Below are 19,719 nucleotides of genomic sequence, written 5' to 3'. Positions count from 1 at the left end.
TCTTTTGCCTAACTCTTATATTTCTATGTAAAATACCAAAATGGCTACTTTGCTTGCCTGAGGTCTAAACAATTACTATATACTTACACAAGTCTTTTCATACATTCTACTTGGAACTTTGGCCAAATCTGTGACTGTCACCACTTAGAGGGACAATGCATCATATCCAAGGGACATAACTGCCTGCATTTTTGCAAATAATGCACCATTTGAATTTGAACCATATCATCATCCCTTCAATGTTAGTGGATCACAAAACCTGGAACTGACCTCCTAACAGTGCATCAGTTCAAGAAGGCAACTTCTTGAATGCCAGCACATTTTCAAGGACAGGTGGACAATATTGTAACCTCATTTGATGTCAGTGTTAAATCTATTATTAGGTTACAGTTTCGCACAGCCAGGAGTAAGGTAACTTGGTTCCAACTCACAAAAGTTTTGCATACTCCGGAAGTTCTATCCAATTTACATCTTAATCATGTTGAGTATTGTTAGCCAAGTATACTCCTCAAAAACAAAAACTACACCATTGTACCTTGCCCTAGCCTTTACAAAATATGTTGTTATAGTTATAACTCCATAAATCATTAAACATTCTTGCCCCAGGACATAACTATAGCAAACTAACATTTTTTGAAGCTTGAGGTATATACCTGGGAGGTCAGGAACAAATGCAATTTGGAAGAGAATCTTGTTTGATTAACAGTTGATCAGAAACTAATCTCGATGAAATAAGTAGAAAATCAATTGAAATGAGTAATGGAATAGAATGGCACATCAGTGCACTAACTTGTTGAACCATAAATTTGTAGGGTCTGTGCTTGCAGCTAATATCAGTCATGATAAATTCTCAATCCAAGCTAGCTGACAGGAGGAACCGAATAAACGTTGGACATCTCACTGTTATGGTGTGTGTGTTTTTGTCGGGGGGATTGTAATTCCGAAAAATAATCCTTCAACAGCACATTGATGCAAAACAATATCGTAGAGAGTAGTAGAGAAACAGGAATTCCACTGAACATGCTGTTTGAACTAAATAAAACTTTTTTTTAATATAAGCAATACTATTAATTTGCCTCATGGTTTATGCAAGCATAATAATGTTGTGGTTCTGTTCGCCGAGCTGGGAATTTGTGTTGCAGACGTTTCGTCCCCTGTCTAGGTGACATCCTCAGTGCTCGGGTGCCTCCTGTGAAGTGCTTCTGTGATCTTTCCTCCAGTATTTGTAATGGTTTGAATCTGCCGCTTCCGGTTGTCAGTTCCAGCTGTCCGCTGCAGTGGTCGGTATATTGGGTCCAGGTCGATGTGCTTATTGATTGAATCTGTGGATGAGTGCCGTGCCTCTAGGAATTCCCTGGCTGTTCTCTGTTTGGCTTGTCCTATAATATTAGTGTTGTCCCAGTCGAATTCATGTTGCTTGTCATCTGCGTGTGTGGCTACTAAGGATAGCTGGTCGTGTCGTTTCGTGTATAGAAATTATAGGACAAGCCAAACAGAGAACAGCCAGGGAATTCCTAGAGGCATGGCACTCATCCACAGATTCAATCAATAAGCACATCGACCTGGACCCAATATACCGACCACTGCAACAGACAGCTGGAACTGACAACCGGAAGCGGCAGATTCAAACCACTACAAATGCCGGAGGAAAGATCACAGAAGCGCTTCACAGGAGGTTCCCAAGCACTGAGGACGTCACCTAGACAGGGGACGAAACGTCTACAACACAAATTCCCAGCTCGGCGAACAGAACCACAACAACGAGCACCCGAGCTACAAATCTTCTCACAAACTTTGAAGCATAATAATCAATACAAACAAATGGGTGGGAATACTGGATTCATTAAAAAGATTTAACATGTTATCATAAACATCATAAGCCACTGTACCTCCGTAGGAACCAAGCCATTCAGAGGAAATGAGGTTCAGCAATTGGGAAGAATTAATTTGAAATCTCAATCAATATCAAGAAGGTAAAATATTGCCACTAACATTATTAATAAATTACAATCTTGAAAAGTATATATACTGGCATTATTGTCAGTAGCTGGACTTGAATCTTGCCACAGCAGATGGTGGAATTTAAATTCAATAAAAAAGGTGGAGTTAAGATCTAATAACATTCATGAATCCACTGTCAATTGTCAGAACAACCTATTTGGTTCACTAATGTCCTTTATGGAAGGAAAATGCCATCCTTACCTGGTTTGGCCTACATGTCACTCCAGACCCACAACAATAGGGTTGACTCTTTACAATTAAGGATGGGCAATAAATATTGGCCAAGTCAGTGATGCCCTCATCCCGTGAATGATTAAAATAAATTCCATCAAAACAATCAATGATTCAACACGAAGTGTATGACAGAGTTGTAAAGACAAATAAATTGCTTTGGTACATAAACTGATTGTTGAATCATAAATCCAAGGAGTGTGCTTATACTCAATAAAGCATTCTAGAGAACAAATGCCAATTGTTGTATATAAGATGTATATGCAAGATGTAGCAGCATATCGTCATAGAGTCCTATAGCACGGAGACAGGCCCATCGGCCCAAAATGGTCCACGCCAACCAAAATGTCCATCCACACTAACCCCATTTCCCTGCACTTGGCCCATATTATTCTAAACCTATATACAGATAAATTGATTCAGAGAAAACAACCATTTTTATGCAAGTTTTTTTGTGTATGTGTATGAAGAAAGTCAAGAAAATAAATCAGTTCTTTTAAAAAAAAATGTGATTACAGCATATCTTAATATGATGTAAATAAGCAAAGTCGATAATATCAGGACAGAAAGTAACCTTACACTAAGCATGTAGTGAGCAAAGAAATTAATGAATTGCATAGATCAGACTGCCACCTAGAGCAGACAGACAGACTTGAAACGCAAGTGCTGACATTATTAGTGGGCTTCTGAGCTGCAACTAATAGGTAGCGAAGGTCTAATACAGCATTGAATGCTGTACAGGGGATTGATGACATGTGAAAACAGGACAAGCATGTTTAGTGAGGTACACAGTGTGAAACAAAGTGTAATCTATAATATTTAATTTTGCAAAAATGAGGTAACAAGGAAGAGCTATGGGATTGAGTAACAAAAGTGACAAAGAAAATATTTTACTTCACTTTGTAAAGAATTGCAAACTAAAAGAGTAAGAGCCCACAATTTTAAAGGTAAATTTTCAGATCCAGCAAGTTGTTGGCAGTAATTAAGCATCACATGGTCCAGAAAATAACTTATGCTTGAATGTGCAAGCCTGGACTTTTGCTGGTTTGCTTCAACTGGTATCTATTGGTTGGAAACTGCAAGTTTACTTGAATGCTAAGGCTGTTGGCAAAATATTAATACAGCACAGCTTTGGAAGAAGGGGGAAAATTAGACGTACCTCCTGATTTCAGTGATTAACTCAGCAAGTAGCTCAACAGCTCTCAATCTATCAGTTCTCTAATGAGATAGGAATCAATTCCCTCCAGGGGAACCATTGTCTAAGAGTTTTTGTTTGAGCTTGGAAGTGTTTATCAAATTGCAAAATATCTTGTGATATCTTCTTGAGACAATTACAGTCTGGTCCAAATATAAATCCTTCAGGGAGTCATATGACTTCTAGAAGCCACTTTCTAAGATTTCATGTGCTCATTTTCAAGATAGATTCTGTTATGACATAGATCATCTTGATAATGCAGAACCTTAATATTTCTGGAAAAAAATACATTTGAGTTAAAGCTTCTGCTCTTGAATTCATCAACACAATTTGCAAGGAATATTTAAGGGAAAAGCCAATATTTATACAAGAAAGGAGAATGTTGATTGGTTGGCAAGTGGACTTGGATTGGTAGAGTTATTACCATGAAGATGCACCTGATGATAATTAACTGCTAAGCTTTCTTTAAATTTTGGACTCTGATTAGTCAAGGCATTCACCCAAGTAATGAACCAGTGACATAATATTTTATCTAAACATCTGTGACACTATTAAAGGGTTTAAGTAAACAGGTGAGAATTTTAAATTGGAAGCAATGTTAAATCAGGAAACACTACACAACAGCAACGATTGGTTGATAGATGAAAAACAAAGACTTTCATTTTTCCCTGAAGGACAGAATGTCAAGCAGGTGACAAAGACCTGGTTGAGAGCCTCAGTGGCATGCTACGGTGCAGCAGAAGTGGGAAGTGTTTGGCAACTGGGGCCAGTTGCCTGGTTAAGATTTTGATGGCAATCCCCACATTCCTTGTGCTTGATTTTGGATTTATATGTGTGGGCCAAAGGGCTTGTTCCTGTGCTGTACTGTTTTAAAGGCCCTCCCATGTTATACAGGCAGAAGTAAATGATGTTCTTGACAGACTGGTTTATGGTTAGAATTTCACGTTGGGGTTAAAAACAAGAACAAGACTTAACATACTTTCGTCTCAAACAGCTATGGAAAAGTTGGAGTTAGTGGATACAGAATGAAGTTTGTGGCAGGGCCCATTATGGTTCAAACAAATCTAGTACAAATACGTACAAAGTTTTGGCAAAGAATTTACAGCTACATGGGCCAATGAGACACCATAGAACATGTCATTGCAGAAGAACAATGTCAAATTTGTTTTGTCCTCATGCAATGTCCATATACAGAGGAACCTATATTATCCAGCATTTGATTAACCGAATTTCGGATTATCCGAACAAGACTACAAGGTCCGGATGCTTGGCTAACTATATTATCCGGCATTGAATTAACCGAACAAAATACTTCCTGGCCATGTCCTTCGGATAATTTAGGTTCCTCTGTACATGCTTCTCGTTGAAGTTTACGCCGGACAAGAATCAAAAAAGGGAAGATTTTTATTCAGCAAGTATTATATCTCTTCTAATGTTGCACAGAAGTTAACCCAGCTAAGTTTCTTGGTCTGCACTGTCTTTATGCACTGGATACGTTTTTGAACGATTTGCTAAGTTTGTCGACACACTTCCAACTGTCTTATTTCCATATCCACAACACACCTCCCCAGCAACTTCAGGAGGGAAATAGGGTTCAAGTACTGCATAAATAATTCTGAATGCTAGTCCTTTGATTGATGCCTTCCCAGAATTCATGCGGAGACCAATGCCTTGAAAGTGCTTTAAATACACTAGCAGTTCCCCATAGCGAATGTTAAGTCAGAGAAGATAACCACTCTCTCCCCCACTTCTCCGTTGTCTCTGATTTGCTGTTTCACTTGGTGTCTTTCTGAACCTTTGCAGTTTAGGAGTAGAAACTCCAGTTCACTTAGTGGCTCTTTTACAGACTATAGATAATGCTTTACCTGTTTTCCCTCTCATACATTTCTTTGGAGCCACTTCGAAGATGTTCAATTTCCAGGTCTGTTTTCACTCGGATCTGCTCCAATTCACGACGAAGCTTATCCTCATATTCATTTTTGTAGTGGTCCCTTTGTAAAAAGGTACGTTATAATATTTATTTTCATCCAGGTAATATGGTGAATTCTACAGATCTATAAAATAATTAAAACGCTCAAACAAAGCAGGGTAAGTAATATTAATGTAAATTCAGTACAGTTTTTATTACTGTTTAATATTTGTTTTAAGTTTTTTCATTACATCAAACTTTTCATCCAATGAAAAAGAACTATAGACAAATTATAAAAATGCCATCTACATTCAGCCATTACTATTTCCAATCTATTTTCCTAAGTAAATATTTTATTGAAACATGATCACAAAGTAATAAGAATTACTCCTATTTTAGTTTTAAACTGATATTAAATTAAGGACAACCCAGAAGGCACTAAGTTCTATTAAGATGTAAAAAGTACACATCCTACAACCAGACGGGCTTGTCCTTCCAGCTTATAATCTTTGCTGAGCATGATAAACAAATCATTAATATTTACAATTATCTGAATTTATAGAACACATAGTAAAATGTCCAAAGGTATTTCTCAGGAACATAATCAGATAAAAAAAAAACTGACATTCACTCAATGATGAAACATGAGGATAGGTGGCCAAAAGTTTGGTCAAAATGATAGGTTTTAAGAAGCAACCTAATGGAGCAAGAGGGAGATATTTCCAAATAGTATACTGGTATTCATTCTGGCTGATTATTCAGGCCTAGATTGGTTGGCAGCTGTACTACTGACTGTCAAATGATTGGCAATAGGGTTAAAGACTGTTACAGAGATAGGCAGATACAAGGTGATAATTTTACAATCTTTAGCTAATGCAAGTTTATGAATAATGAGGCTGGTGAACGAATAGACCTTGGTACCGGATAGGATACAGGTAGCAGAATTCTGAATGAATTTGAGCTATGAAGGATGAAGGAAGTCAGCCAAGATTGCAGTTGAATAATTAAGTCTCAGAGTGACAAATGTATAGATCCATAGCAGATGGAACATAGAGTTCTGAAGGTATACCAGACTCAAATCATTAACACTTTTTCTCTCTCCGCAGATGCATCCAGAGCTGCCGAGTTTTTCGAGCATTTCCTAGATGTTGCAGATTTCCAGCATCTGCAGTATTTGCAATATATTAAGGCAGGGGCATTGATGGGTGATATTATAGAAGTGGAAGTATGTAGTTTTGGTGATGATGAGGCAATGGGCTTGGAAGCTCAGCTCAAGTCAAATAAGACACTGAGTTTGCTAACTGTCTGAGACTATGGAGAAAGGTTTGGACTGGAGTTGGGCCGAGCACATAGTTTTCCAATGATTAACTGAAGGAACTTTCTTCTTATTAAAGCCTGGCTGTCATACAAGCTAACTGGGAGTTGGAAGAAATGATTAGATAAGCGTAAACATTATTCATTCATTCATCATGACTTTGAGCTTTTGCAAAATGATATAATTTTGCTTTGTTGTGAAAACAATCGTATAATCTGTTTTCTTTGTTACATATCTTGGTGTGGTAGTTTTGTGCAAACTGTACACACTAATTTTCAAACTTCCGTACATATGAAAGAACATGCATTTTCTCAACTTAAAAGGATGCAATACAGCAGACTTGAGATTGATTTGTCATGGGTTTAATAATAATTTTCATTTGTGTTGCTAGTAATCTAACATCAGCAAATTTACTGAAGTGGTTTAGATATTTGTTTAAATTCATAAACTTGGGTTTTGAAGACTTCATCAAGTGAAAAATTAAGTGAAACACCGATTAGGTCTGTGATGAAGGTGCAAAACATGTAGCAACTCTACATACAGCTTTTGAAACATAAAACATAAAAAATTGGAGAAGCAGGCTATTTAACCCTTCAAACATTCATTATGATCTTGGCTGATCATCTAACTCAATTGTCTATTCCCACTCTTTCCCATAACCAATCAGATCACGGGTACAATGACCATAATTCAAGGGATGACTGTGCTGAATTGCATTAGACAAGGGAAGGGGATGCTGTGCATCTGGGACCTGCTATCCCGAGTCACTGAAACCATTTTAAACCATGGGATTGTCATATTAATAAACTGAAAAGAAAAACAAGTTTTATTTTGACATGAAAATCTGAATCTTAGACAGGTAGACATACCTTGAAATCACATATTTTTCATACATTTCTTCCCTAGCTCGCTTTGCCTCCTCAAGATGAGTTTGAAGGCGTTCTATACGGTCTTCTTCATGGGCACAGCGAACATTCAGTTCCATGTTTTGACGATTCAAATATTCTTTATCCTTTTGCAACAAACTAACAGATTGCTGCAATGCTGCCACCTGTGTGGAATACAAGAAACACCTTTGATCAGACAGTATTAAATTACCATGTACTTGTCAATGATTTAACAGTTATCAGTGGACAAGTAAATTGTAAGATAGTGTACATTTTCTGAGTATTTATAAAGTTGTTACTAATTAGAACTCTACATATATTGTGACTTCTATAAACACAAATGTCTACACGAAATATTGGTTACAGGTAACTTATTAAAATTTGCAAAAAAGGTGTTGCATTTCTTAATCTTATTCAAGTTTTTCTGCAGATCAGCATAGAACATAAAATCCATAAAATGTCTTTCTCAGCTTTTATGTGAAGTGGTGTTGTACGCAGAATTCCTAGTGTGGAAGCAGGCCTTTTGGCCCATTGAGTCCACACTGACTCTCCAAAGAGCATCCCACTCAGACCCACCCCCTTACCCTATACCGGCATTTTCCATGGTTAATCCACCCAGTCTGCACATCCCTGGATACCTTGGGCAATTTAGCATGGCCAATCCATCTAACCTGCACATCTTTGGAGTGTGGGAGGAAACCAGACAACTGGAGAAAACCCAAACACACAGAGGGAGAATGTGCAAACTCCACACGCTGGAGGCTGGAATCAAACCTGGGTCCCTGGCGCTATGAAGTAGCAGTGCTAACCAATCAGCCACGCTGCCATCCATATGTGATGAGTTTTTGGTTTGCAGTGATCACACGTTAAGTTCTTTTTTTTCTCAATTGACAAAATTGCATCATTTCCATGTAGCCATTTTACACTGTACTGCAAATCAAACCTAAAGGTAATTTTCAAATTATATCAGATGATCTCTTCCAGTTCATAAATATTCTGGTGAATGCTCCACTGGCAATGTTGGTATGTGTGAAATTCCAGAAATGCTGACATTTACTTTAGACAAAGCATGCATGAAATAGATAACTTTGCTAAACTTGTTTAACAAGCTATTATCCTCATGAGTTCCTCCCTCTCTAAAAGCTTTCAATCTCAGATATTTATCCACAATTTGTTTGCTCCACCTTTGTCAGTAATTTGCTAGCATTTAGTTAAGTAGTAAATACTTCAGCTATTTTTCTTTTCACATTTTCTCTATCCCCATTAATGGATTGTAGATTTTTATGAAGTTATTATTGGTGTACCATGGCAAAAGAGATCTTTCCACCATCAAGTGTGATTTGAGAAGTTGGTCATTTGCCATGATCTGGAATGAGCTAGCTGAATCACAATGTTGCAGGTCAGCAAAGTGCTTTGTGAGAATTTTCTGACAAAACTTTATAGATCCAAGATTCCTTCATCAAGAGGGAAATTAAAATCAATTCAATATTAACCTTTGAATGCAAATAAAAACAATCTTTTTTTTACTTTTAATATACCACTTGCAAATGATAGTTACTTAAGAATATTTGACTTAGTTTTCATAATACACACTCCAGAAACAGAGTGAAAATTACATTTATTATGGCAGCTTGTTCACAGAGTACTCCTAATTTTTTAACCATTGCCATTATTGTAATGCATTTCAAGTGCTGTTCTCCCACAGCAGCAGAGTGAAAACTGAAATGTTCATGATCAATCTATCATAGGTAAAGAATTTAATTTTTGCAGCTGGAAATACTCAAAACCCAAAATGCAGGTGAACTTTCCAACTCAAATCGGGCTTTAGACACAAAACAAAAAGGCCAATGGGAAAAACAACTTCCAGGGATAATTTTGATTTGTCAATTTTCTAATAAGTATATCAATATCTTCTGAATTGTGTCACTGTGTTCTTTTTAGCTGAATGTACAGCTTGGTGGGAATGATGAAAATGTTGGCTGAAAACATTTTGATGTATGTACCACAATGATTTGAAAGCAGTGTGAAAGTTACAATTCTGGATAGTTTTCTGATGCTTGCTGCCTTATAAAATTATTTTTAGAAAAGAAAATTGATTGGTTTCTAGCCGGTACTCATTCATTATGGGGTTTTGTTGGGGCTTCTAGTACATTTAGACATAATAAATTTGATACTTAATTTATAACAGAAAAATTGTTATTTGAACAAATTAGAAATATGACTTAAAGCACTTCTTTGAACCTGCTGGCCTATGAATAAAATGTTAAGCAGGACACTGAGAGAAACTCTGAATAGCTCTGTGGAACCTTTAACATCCCGAGCATCAGTCTACATCTCACCCAAAAGATAACATTTCAGAAAGTGCAGCATTCCTTCAACACTGCATGAAAATGTCAGCTTTGGTTTTGTGCTCAGGTCTCTGGAACAGTCTTTGATTACAAGACATTCTGACTCACAGGATAGATCGCTACCAGTAAAGTCAATGCTGACACACAAGTGTCGCACTGTTAGATTTTCTGACAATTCATGAGCTGAGAAATAAAAAGAATCAGCAAACAATAAGAGTTAGAAGAAATATTAACTCTAAGGTTAATAATGACATATCAATTGCCATACCTCTTTGATCAAGTCGTTTCTCTCCTTGGTTTGTGTCTTATGCGAGACTTCAAGTAATTCTAGTTTTTTCCTGAGTTCTGATGCCTCCCGATCCAGAGCATCTCTCTCACTGAAACGAATCACATGGAATATGACCAGACACACAATAATTAAAATGTGTAAAGTTAAAATGAACTCTTACACATTTCTCACCCCTAAATATTGCCAGATAGCAAACAATGTTGGCTAAATATCGTGAAACTTATCACAGCCTTTTTTGCGTTTCAATAGCTATAGTATATTAGAAGCATCGCCAAAACTGTAGCTGTAAACATCTAGTCCCATTGCTGAACACTCTCTGCTCATTCCTGAAGAAGGGCATGTGCCCGAAACGTCGAATCTTCTGTTCCCTAGATGCTGCCTGACCTGCTGTGCTGTTCCAGCAATAAAGTTTCAGCTTTGATCTCCAGCGTCTGCAGACCTCACTTTCTCCTCTAGTCCCATTAACCTTACTTCCTGTGTAGCAAGTTGAATCTTGTTTTTCTGTCAATATTCAAAACAGCAAAAGTTCTATATTAACATTTTCAACTTCAAACTCGGCTTGTCTAAAGCTTGCACTGGTATGAACGAGCTTTGATTTCAGAAAGGCACTAATATCCAACTAACTTTTCATTCCTGTTCTATTCTGATTCAATATAACCAAAGTTGATGCTTAAACTACTTGTCAACTAATCACCTGCAAGATGTACACAAACAGAAGAATAAGGTAACTCATGGGAATAACTATCTTGGTTTAATGACTCGTAAAATATTAGAAGTCCTCTGTATTTCAACTCTTCAGCAAATCCTCTAATGCATCACAGCCAATAAACATAGGGTTTACAGTTCAGTCCTCCAAACAAGGATGGCTAGTGCACAAATGTCAATATAACTCGAGAGCTAGGAGCCGGCCTTAAACTTGCATGAAACGAGGAGGTATGATAACATTATATGACTTGTTTCAATGCCACATAGAATGCAGCTCCAATCTGGTGACAAACCAAGTTGCCAAACAAGATGCAAGGAGACCCACTGTCTGCTCCTGCTCAGGCTTTAAAGATATTCAAAAATAACCATGAGCGTAGATCTCTCTCAGTGAAGTAAAGTGCAATTTATCTCAGAGTAGTTGGTACAGTATAGAATTCTGTGGTTGTTACTTTGCTCTCCTTCAGGTTTTTGACCGATAGTTAAAATTGTTTGCAAAATAAATTCACAATTGCCAGAAAACAAGTACCAATAAGAAACACAATGAGTCGCACTTACTGCTTCACCCGGTCATAATTCTCTCTTTTATAGTCAGCCTGTTGAATAAGTTGCTTAGTATCTGCTAGCTCCAATGTAAGGCGCTGACAACGGATTTCAAGATCAGAGCGAGTTCTCCTTTCAGACTCATAGCTCTAAAAATTTCAAACAGTGAAAACTTTAAGTCTTGAATAAATGCCAGAAACATTTAGCATGTCACCACAAATTCAAACTGCAGAATCTCCTTGGATATTTGGCCAATCTTGCACAGAAAAGATTTTAAGACTTGTAAGTTGGATTTTTAAAATCAAAGTGCATTCAGCAACTGTACAAAAGGGCTGAGATGGTTAAAATGCAAAGTTTTCAAACTCATTAACACTCATTATTGTTTAGCCTCCCTCATTAATAAACAACTCCCAGCCACAAGGTCAGTTGGTAGAATGTGTCAGACACAGGTCCCTCCACTTGTGATCATGGAAGTAAAAGCAGAGGCTAAAAATACACAGATGCTTGGACCCAATAGACTTCAGGCTCAGAATTCAGTCAATTCTTTATTTAAATCGAGATGTGTCACTGATAGGGAAATAGTGTTTTTATTATTTTGTACTATCACATGTTGACTGCGTATATGGATCAAGTGAGCTTGATTGTAACTATCTATATTTTACAAAAGAAAGCTCCTTTACACCATAAGCTCCAAAATTGGCCTGAACTTGCCAGGTGTTTTTCTCCTGTTATTCCCTCCACCCTGACATTATGCTATTACATAGATAGACAATGGTTATTGCTAATTGTACCCCTTAATATAAGTCACTCAAACTGTTTAGAAGAGCAATAGATGTCACTCTGTTGGGAGAGTTTCTAAAGACTTAAAACATATTTCTTTAGAAATTACAGTTGTATTTATCAGCTCCAGAGGTTAAAACAAAAACTTAGCAGTTGTAGTGTGTAGTCAGGCTTGGGTAAAATATTTTTCAGCTTACTTTTGTATAATGTAACCAGAAAAACAAACAAACGTAACTGACAAAGTTTCAGAGAACTGTTCAGTTTCACAATATTTAGCAGATAAAACTTTTGAAAACTGAAAGCATCCACATTAAACTCTGTTTCTTTTGAAACTGGTGCTACGAAAAACCAGAGCAAATGAATGTTTACCACATTACATGGAGATATCGACATTTGCCAGCATTGTTTTGTTATCTGCCATTAAAGATGATGCCACCGTTCACCTCTCTGTTCAACATCACCTTTTACAGTGGTGCTGCATACTTCCTGCAGACTACCCTATCTTCACTGTGAATTCAGTTGGACAGCAAATTAAGTTAAAACATTTCCTTAAATAAAGCTAATACACCATACAGCTTTTCCACACCTAATGCTCATGAATAGGGCATCTTTGGCAGAATCTGAAGAGCAAAGTCTCAGTCTGTAGGGGATATGATTAGAAGTAATACTGAGGAAGATAGCAATGATCTGGTCAGATGAGCAGTGGCAAAGTGGGAGATAATGTATTTGAAGAGGCTAACAAGGAAAGAGGTTACACAATGAATGGTAAGACTCTGGAAAGTTCTCAAGTTCAGAGGGATTTTCAAATGCATAGCCACAGATTCTGAAAGAATCGGATGTTGCCTGACCCGCTGTGCTTTTCCAGCGCCACACTCTCGACTATTTGCCTTTATTGGACAAGGTATCAAATACAAGAGTAAGGAGCATATACTGGAATGGCAAAATAACATTGGTTAGACGACAAATAAAACAAGACCTCCTGTTTTAGTCAACATATTACAGGAAAGGTGTGATTGCGAAAGAGAGGATGCAGAGGAGCTTTATCAGGATGCTGCCTAGGGTGAAGGGTCTGGGCTATTAGGAACAGATTCTGGATCAGCTGAGGTTGTTTTCTTTGGAGCAGGTTGAGAGTGGACCTGTTAGAAGTGTCTAAAATTGTGAGTGGCACTGATATGGATAGGAAGGTTCTTTTTCCAATAGATGAGGGGTCAATGATGGAGGACTGAGATTTAAGGTGAGATAGAAGGCGAAGACAAGAATTGAAGAGAAATCGTTTTTAACTTGAGGGTGGTGGAAGTCTAGATCTCACTGTGTGATACAATGACTTAGTCATAAACTCTTGTAGCATTTAACGTGACAAATGCATGTAAGGTTGAAGTCACTGTACCTATTACAAGGAATGATTGCATCACGTAATATTTATAATTTTCTTTGGAAGAATAAGTATCAAAGGTTTTTTTTCCTATTATGACAACGAACTAAACTGAGACCTAAAATTTATTATTTGCAATATATCATGTAAAATGCAACCATGCAGTTCTTGCAGCAACATGAATCCCTATTAGTCAGGAGTCTTTTTTTCTTATTTCATTTTTGGGGTGTGAACATTTGGAGCTCATCCCTGATTACATCAATCAATAACCCAAGTGGCTTGCTCGGCCAACGTCAGAGGGTAGTTAAGAGTCAAGCAGCCTGCTGCGAGGCTGGATTCTCATGCAGGCCAGAATGGCCAAGGACCAATACACTTCTTTCCCTGAAGCATCTCATTCAAGCAGACAGGATTTTATCACAATCCAGTGTTTCAGGATTATTATTAAATGAGACTAACACTTTTATTCCAGATATATTAATTAATTACATTAGATTTCCCAAGCTGCCATGAAAAAATTTGAACTCCTGATTCCACAAAATTCTCCCAGTCCCTGGATCACAAGTAGAATAACATGATCACGGCATCGGTAAGAATGATGGGATTTTTTTTGTGTGGTGGGGGTCGCAAGGACAGGGATAGTTAGGCATTGATTGGCGTAGAGGTTATTGAGAGCTTGAGGGAATGGGCTCAGGAGCACAGGTTGACATGAAAGTTATGTGGAAACATGGGGTTGGTACAGTGGTTCAGTTGGACAGGGAGGGTATGAGGGTGCTTTGGGTGTGTCATGGCATCACCAGGTATGAGGTGTCATGGAGGTAAGGTTGAGACACTGCATTCGTTAGCATGTATGGTGCATGGAGTGTGTGTGACAGGGAGATATGTGAGATTGCCATGGTTGTTCTTCGTTTCGTTTAGTCTTTTACTAATCTTCCACATACCGCCTGTGCACAGAGGCAGGCCTTGTACTCTGCTGCACTTGCAGCTTCTGCTCTTGTTCCAGGACTGCATGGTATAGCTTCCAAGGAAACCCAACACAGTGAAATAAAATTCTGAACTCCCAGGCTGGCTCTGTGGAAGCAGGAAATGTCCCATCACAGTGCTCTCAATCTGGCAGTGGATGACTTATTATTGTGCTTCAGATCCAATTGAAATCTTCATTTACAAGTTGCATTATCAATTGACTAACAGTGCCAAGTGCTTTCAACTTTACAGAGATATTAACCTTGTTGACTGTAAATGTCCTGTCAACAAGGAAAGGGTGTCAAAACTGTTTTGCACTACCAATTCAAGGAGGCAACATGGTTGCAAAATGCAAATTAAAACAAGCAATATTAACAGCAACTAAGGCAAGCAGTGTGTTACTCAACTGAAAAAATCTTTTCATAGATATAATCTGATGTTGTTCTGTATGAAGCTAATAAATATCAGACACAAACACTTCCCGCAGTGACAGTTGAATTACTGCACCATTAGGACGACCACTTCTTTATAAGCCATCCATTTACACCAGCAACTAGATCCCTTCAATCCTTCAGAAAAAATTACTAGGAAATAAACTCTATTCCAGGAACACGTAGGAGAGATTACAGTCAGTGGATTGGCAGTCAGAGAGCAAAACCAAACCACATACATTTGGTGGAGAAAAGAAAGGTGCTACAGAACAAATTATACCTTGGAAAGACCAGAAAAATGTGAGAAGCTTCTTTCAAACTATAAGTGTAATACCAAACAATTTTACACATTTTCAAAAGGTTGCTCAATTATACAGATGTGAATGTAGAAATAATGTTATTAAGTAGTTGACATCAACAGCACAAATCTTTAAAAAAACGGTTGCCTGTGCAACACTATCAAATAAATTTGCACAGATATGACTACACAGATAGTACGTAATTATAAACATGAGGATGCTAAAAATGTCAACTAAACTTAAAACAACATATTCATTTTAATATTTAAAAAAATGAAAATTACCAACCTCAATCATACTGTTCAACTGATTTTTCTGGCTACTGTTCTCTTCCAAAAGACTGGTTTTCTTTTGTCGTAGTTGCTCAATCTCTTCTTTCAAAGGTTGCATGACTTCATAAAATCGTACCTAACAATAAAGAAGGAAGATAAGATGGAGAATTGACTAAATGAATTTATAAAACCATGTTTTCTTTTCCCTTCTATCAGGCTTCAAGAACATAAAACAAATGCAAATTTGGCTTGTTTGAGCCAGAATATAAACAAAAGCAGTTTATAACACTACACTTAATTTATGGAAATAAATATCAGTTAACAAATAATTGCAATTCAAAATTAATCAAATCAAAAGTGTGAAAGGATGCTGTTTTACATTACATAAAGTTCAATGTCATGTTGCACAGTCAAAAATCAAAACATCAGAGGCTCAGTCTGATATTGAATTACTAGACAAACTTTCATTTCCTCCCTTCACAATAGCAGAGTCTTCAGAAAATAACAATTATATTACAGTAGGATATCATAAACTGCTGTGTTTTGATGTCATTTCAATAACCGCAGTTTAAATTTAAGTTGTATCGATTTATCATTTTTAATGACATTTTTAGTATAACTTCTGTTAGATCTGTATAAAACAAAGTATCTGGAAGCATAACTAACCACATGACATGCTCACAAAGTAGCTCTAATATCAGCACAAGATACATTTAACAACAACTACTTGTACTTACATGGCTCAATTAACGGATCAAAAAAAATCTAAACTATACAGTCAGAAAGCTATTTGGAGGATCAACTGAAAAGAGGATCTAAGATTTTCAAAAGGCCAGAGTTGGAGAGATAGAATTGCGAAAGGGTGAAGAAGGTCACAGAGATAGGTAGGGGTGAGGCTGTTAAGACAATTGAACAAAATAACATGTCAAACATAAGGCATTTTGGACAGTGAGCCAACAATTCTGAATGAGCAGTGCTAGATGCTAGATTGGATCTGAGCTACAATCTATTAGATAAATTGCCTGGAGTTGGCAGATGTTTGATTTAAGAAGTAAGAGAAATTGGTCATATTAGGGAGGTGCAAGCTTAATTATTTTTATGATGGAAAAGATAGGGAGTCAGAAGTTCCTTTTGAAATCAGGAAACCGTGAACAATCAGTTCCAAACAGTGGCTAAGGAGTGAATAAAATTCATAGTGAGGGCTCAGCATTATTCAGGTAATTTCTCTTCCTATTGCTGTCTCTGCTTGGCTTTCAGTCTCTTCTTCCTGTCTTTGACTTGCACTGCTCATATTCCCCTCTCTCCATGACAAAGATAAATTCTGTTGCATGCTTCAAATCCAATTCCTCCTTTCTTTCTATTCTTTTCCTTTGCCGACATTTCCTTTTTAGCCTTCATCCACCAGAAATTCTAGATCATCCAACTCCTCTGCCTGCAACTAGTCCCACATAAAGATTGTTCCCCTCACAAGCTCTTTTCCATCAAATCAAAGATTCTTGCTTTCATCCACAAATCTCTTCATGGTTTTGCCCCAATCTAAGACTTAAACATTTTCCAGTCTTACAATCTTCCTGATTTTATGACTCTAATCTAACCTAACTGTCTGCACCCTTCCCCTGCTAACTCTTCCAGATGAAGAGGTTGAAGACATTTGCTGTCAAACTTGTTCCCTAAACACCTCACCTCTAAATTTCCATTTCAGTTTCTAAAACTAACTTTTTAAAATTAATCCTGACATCATCTCTTCACTTTTTGTTTACAATGTCCTAATATGAATTAAGTCCCAACATTACAGAATTTCTGAAATGCCTGTTATTGTAAAATGGATCAGGACACAAATGGTCATTTTTCACAGACTTCATGGCAGTGGAAGAATCAACAAATAAGCAACAAATTCTAGATTGGAGATGGCATACTTATGAAAACTAATATTTGACACAGCTATGAATTAAACTAGAAGAGTAAGATACACAGAGTATACTCTGCAAAATATACTTGAAATTGAGAATATGATTCTCAAATAAGATACCACAGCACCATCTGGTGGGAAAAATTGGTCATAGCAGATCCAAGGCCTCAAATGAAGCAAAGGAAGAGACATATATGCCCAAACCATTCAATTATCACTGGAATTAAAAGGTTTTATTCTGGACAACTTTCAGATGCAGGATCCTGAAAAAATAATTTGACACAGGAATCCACAAAGATAGCAGTAAAAAGAATTAGTATAAAAGCCACAGCCCCAATTTATGGTATCAGTTTCCAGATTCTCGAAGTGTTTAAAGGTCCCAATGATCGCAAATGTGAATAAGTGAACAAAGACCTGAATGAATGGCTGAGTGGATGAATGTATTGCTAAGTGGGTAAGGTGGCAAGTGGGTGAGGGACTAGGACAGCAGGTGAATATGTTTGCTGGGTAGATGAGGTGATAGGGTAACAGGTGGATAGCGTGAACAATGGCACGTACATGAGGGGTTTGGATGAATGATGATTTGGGTGGCAGATGAATGAAGTGATAGGATGAATTGTGCAAGTGAGCGAGGTCAGGAGGTGGCAATAAGTCAGTTTGGTTGGGTATCCAAGACATTGGGCTTGTCAAGCCAGTTCAACATTTCCTGGATAACTATCCAAATAAATATGTCAGAACTGTCTAAAGCCTCTAACTCAGAGCCAGAGTCTTTTCAAAAGGTCCAGGGAAGCACGAGAATTGCCCACTGGTTCTAACAACAATTTGTTTTGTAATTTTGAAGTCCAATAATCCAGGCACCATATTTTCTGAGTCACAAAGTGAACTACTGACCATCAAAGTACATACATAATTGGATATAATCCAAGATACATTTGAAACCAGTTGCTGTTGGCAGGCTTATTATACCTTTGTGTTCTCTTATGATATTTTTAAACAAAAAATAGGAAGTCTGAAAAAGACTGTTGTGTAATCACTGAAAGAACCATTTAGCCAACTATTCATACTCTTTGACGCAAGGAATGGAGCAATATAGATCAAGGGTAGGCAGAAAGGATTAGGTTAATTTGATGTCATGTTTGGCACATGTTCATGGGCCGAAGGGCCTGTTCCTGGTTGTACAGTTCTGTGTTCTGAAAGAAAATGCTTATTAAGTCCCTTTTTCTGTTCCCTGCATTATCATATATTTGTAACATTCTTTACATTTTTGTATATTATGACATTTAAGTCCATTCCTTCATGTAATCCTTTCCAATGCTTGCATTCATACTGTGTCACCATTTTTAGTACATGTTCATTCTTAACATTCTCCACATTTCCAATTTCATTAGAATCAGTATATTTTTCAAAACCATACTATTTACTTCCCAATCATTAAATGCTCCCGATATAACTTGTTTAAATTCATTCCAGTTCCATGAACAGTGGTTTATAGCATTTACATATTTCCTTCAACAGTACTCTGCAGTCAAAGATTTAAGGTACAGGGAAATCTAGACAGTAAGATTTTACTTACAGATACATATTCTGGAATAGAAAGCTGGTCTTCAGGTCCAATTTTCAACTCTGCGTACTGCTCTTCAGTCAGTTCCAGATCACGCAAACTGCGACGAATGTCACCTGCTCGTTCTTGCAGCTGCTGATTTGTCTCTTCAAGTTGTTTCTGTCTCTCTAAAATAGCTTCCATTTCTTGTTTCCGTAGATCTTGACGTCTCCTGTGCCACAAAATAAAAACATTGAAAACAGAATCTTTTTTTTAAACAAAGTGTGCAATTTGTTTTGCTGTGAATATGTCAGAACTCAAATACCCAGACTGTTACACAATGCACAAAAGCACTGTGATTATTAAGATTATCTTTAGATTCCATTTTTACTAATCAAACTGAAATCACTAGAGGATCTCGGTGCAGAGTTAGGCCATTCAATCCATCGTGTCTGCATCATCATTCAACCTTGGCTGGTATGTTTCTCAACTGCATTCTCCTGCCTTCTTCCCATAATCCTTGATTCCCTTATCAATCAAGAACATATCTATCTTTGTTTTAAAGACACTCAATGATTTGGCCTCCACAACTCACTGTGTCAATGAACTCCACAGACTCACTCCCTCTGGCTGAAGAAATTTCTCAACTCAGTTCTAAAGGGTCACCCCTTCACTCCGAGGTTGTGCCCTCAGAACTGGACAATAATGGCAATCTTCTTATTGGTGACAATGAGAG

At 37.3% G+C, this 19,719-nt stretch overlaps 1 protein-coding gene across 2 annotated transcripts in view; it reads right to left on the bottom strand.

Annotated features, from left to right (window-relative positions):
* pibf1 (progesterone immunomodulatory binding factor 1) overlaps nucleotides 1-19,719 on the bottom strand; it is a 134,673-nt gene that overhangs the window by 106,282 nt on the left and 8,672 nt on the right. For both annotated transcript variants that reach the window (XM_043691368.2, XM_087987943.1), the window contains exons 4-9: nucleotides 19,017-19,215; nucleotides 15,551-15,670; nucleotides 11,436-11,569; nucleotides 10,155-10,263; nucleotides 7,521-7,702; nucleotides 5,293-5,418 (exon numbers count right to left, since the gene is read on the bottom strand). In XM_043691368.2, coding sequence (XP_043547303.2) covers nucleotides 5,293-5,418; nucleotides 7,521-7,702; nucleotides 10,155-10,263; nucleotides 11,436-11,569; nucleotides 15,551-15,670; nucleotides 19,017-19,215 — 870 coding nt within the window. The remainder of the gene's footprint in view (nucleotides 1-5,292; nucleotides 5,419-7,520; nucleotides 7,703-10,154; nucleotides 10,264-11,435; nucleotides 11,570-15,550; nucleotides 15,671-19,016; nucleotides 19,216-19,719) is intronic.

This window comes from Chiloscyllium plagiosum, unplaced genomic scaffold, assembly GCF_037043375.1.
Source record: "Chiloscyllium plagiosum isolate Xiang-an unplaced genomic scaffold, Cpla_swu_hap1 HiC_scaffold_6, whole genome shotgun sequence".
In the NCBI taxonomy this organism is placed as follows: domain Eukaryota; kingdom Metazoa; phylum Chordata; class Chondrichthyes; order Orectolobiformes; family Hemiscylliidae; genus Chiloscyllium; species Chiloscyllium plagiosum.
This window is presented reverse-complemented; position numbering and strand designations above follow the sequence as displayed.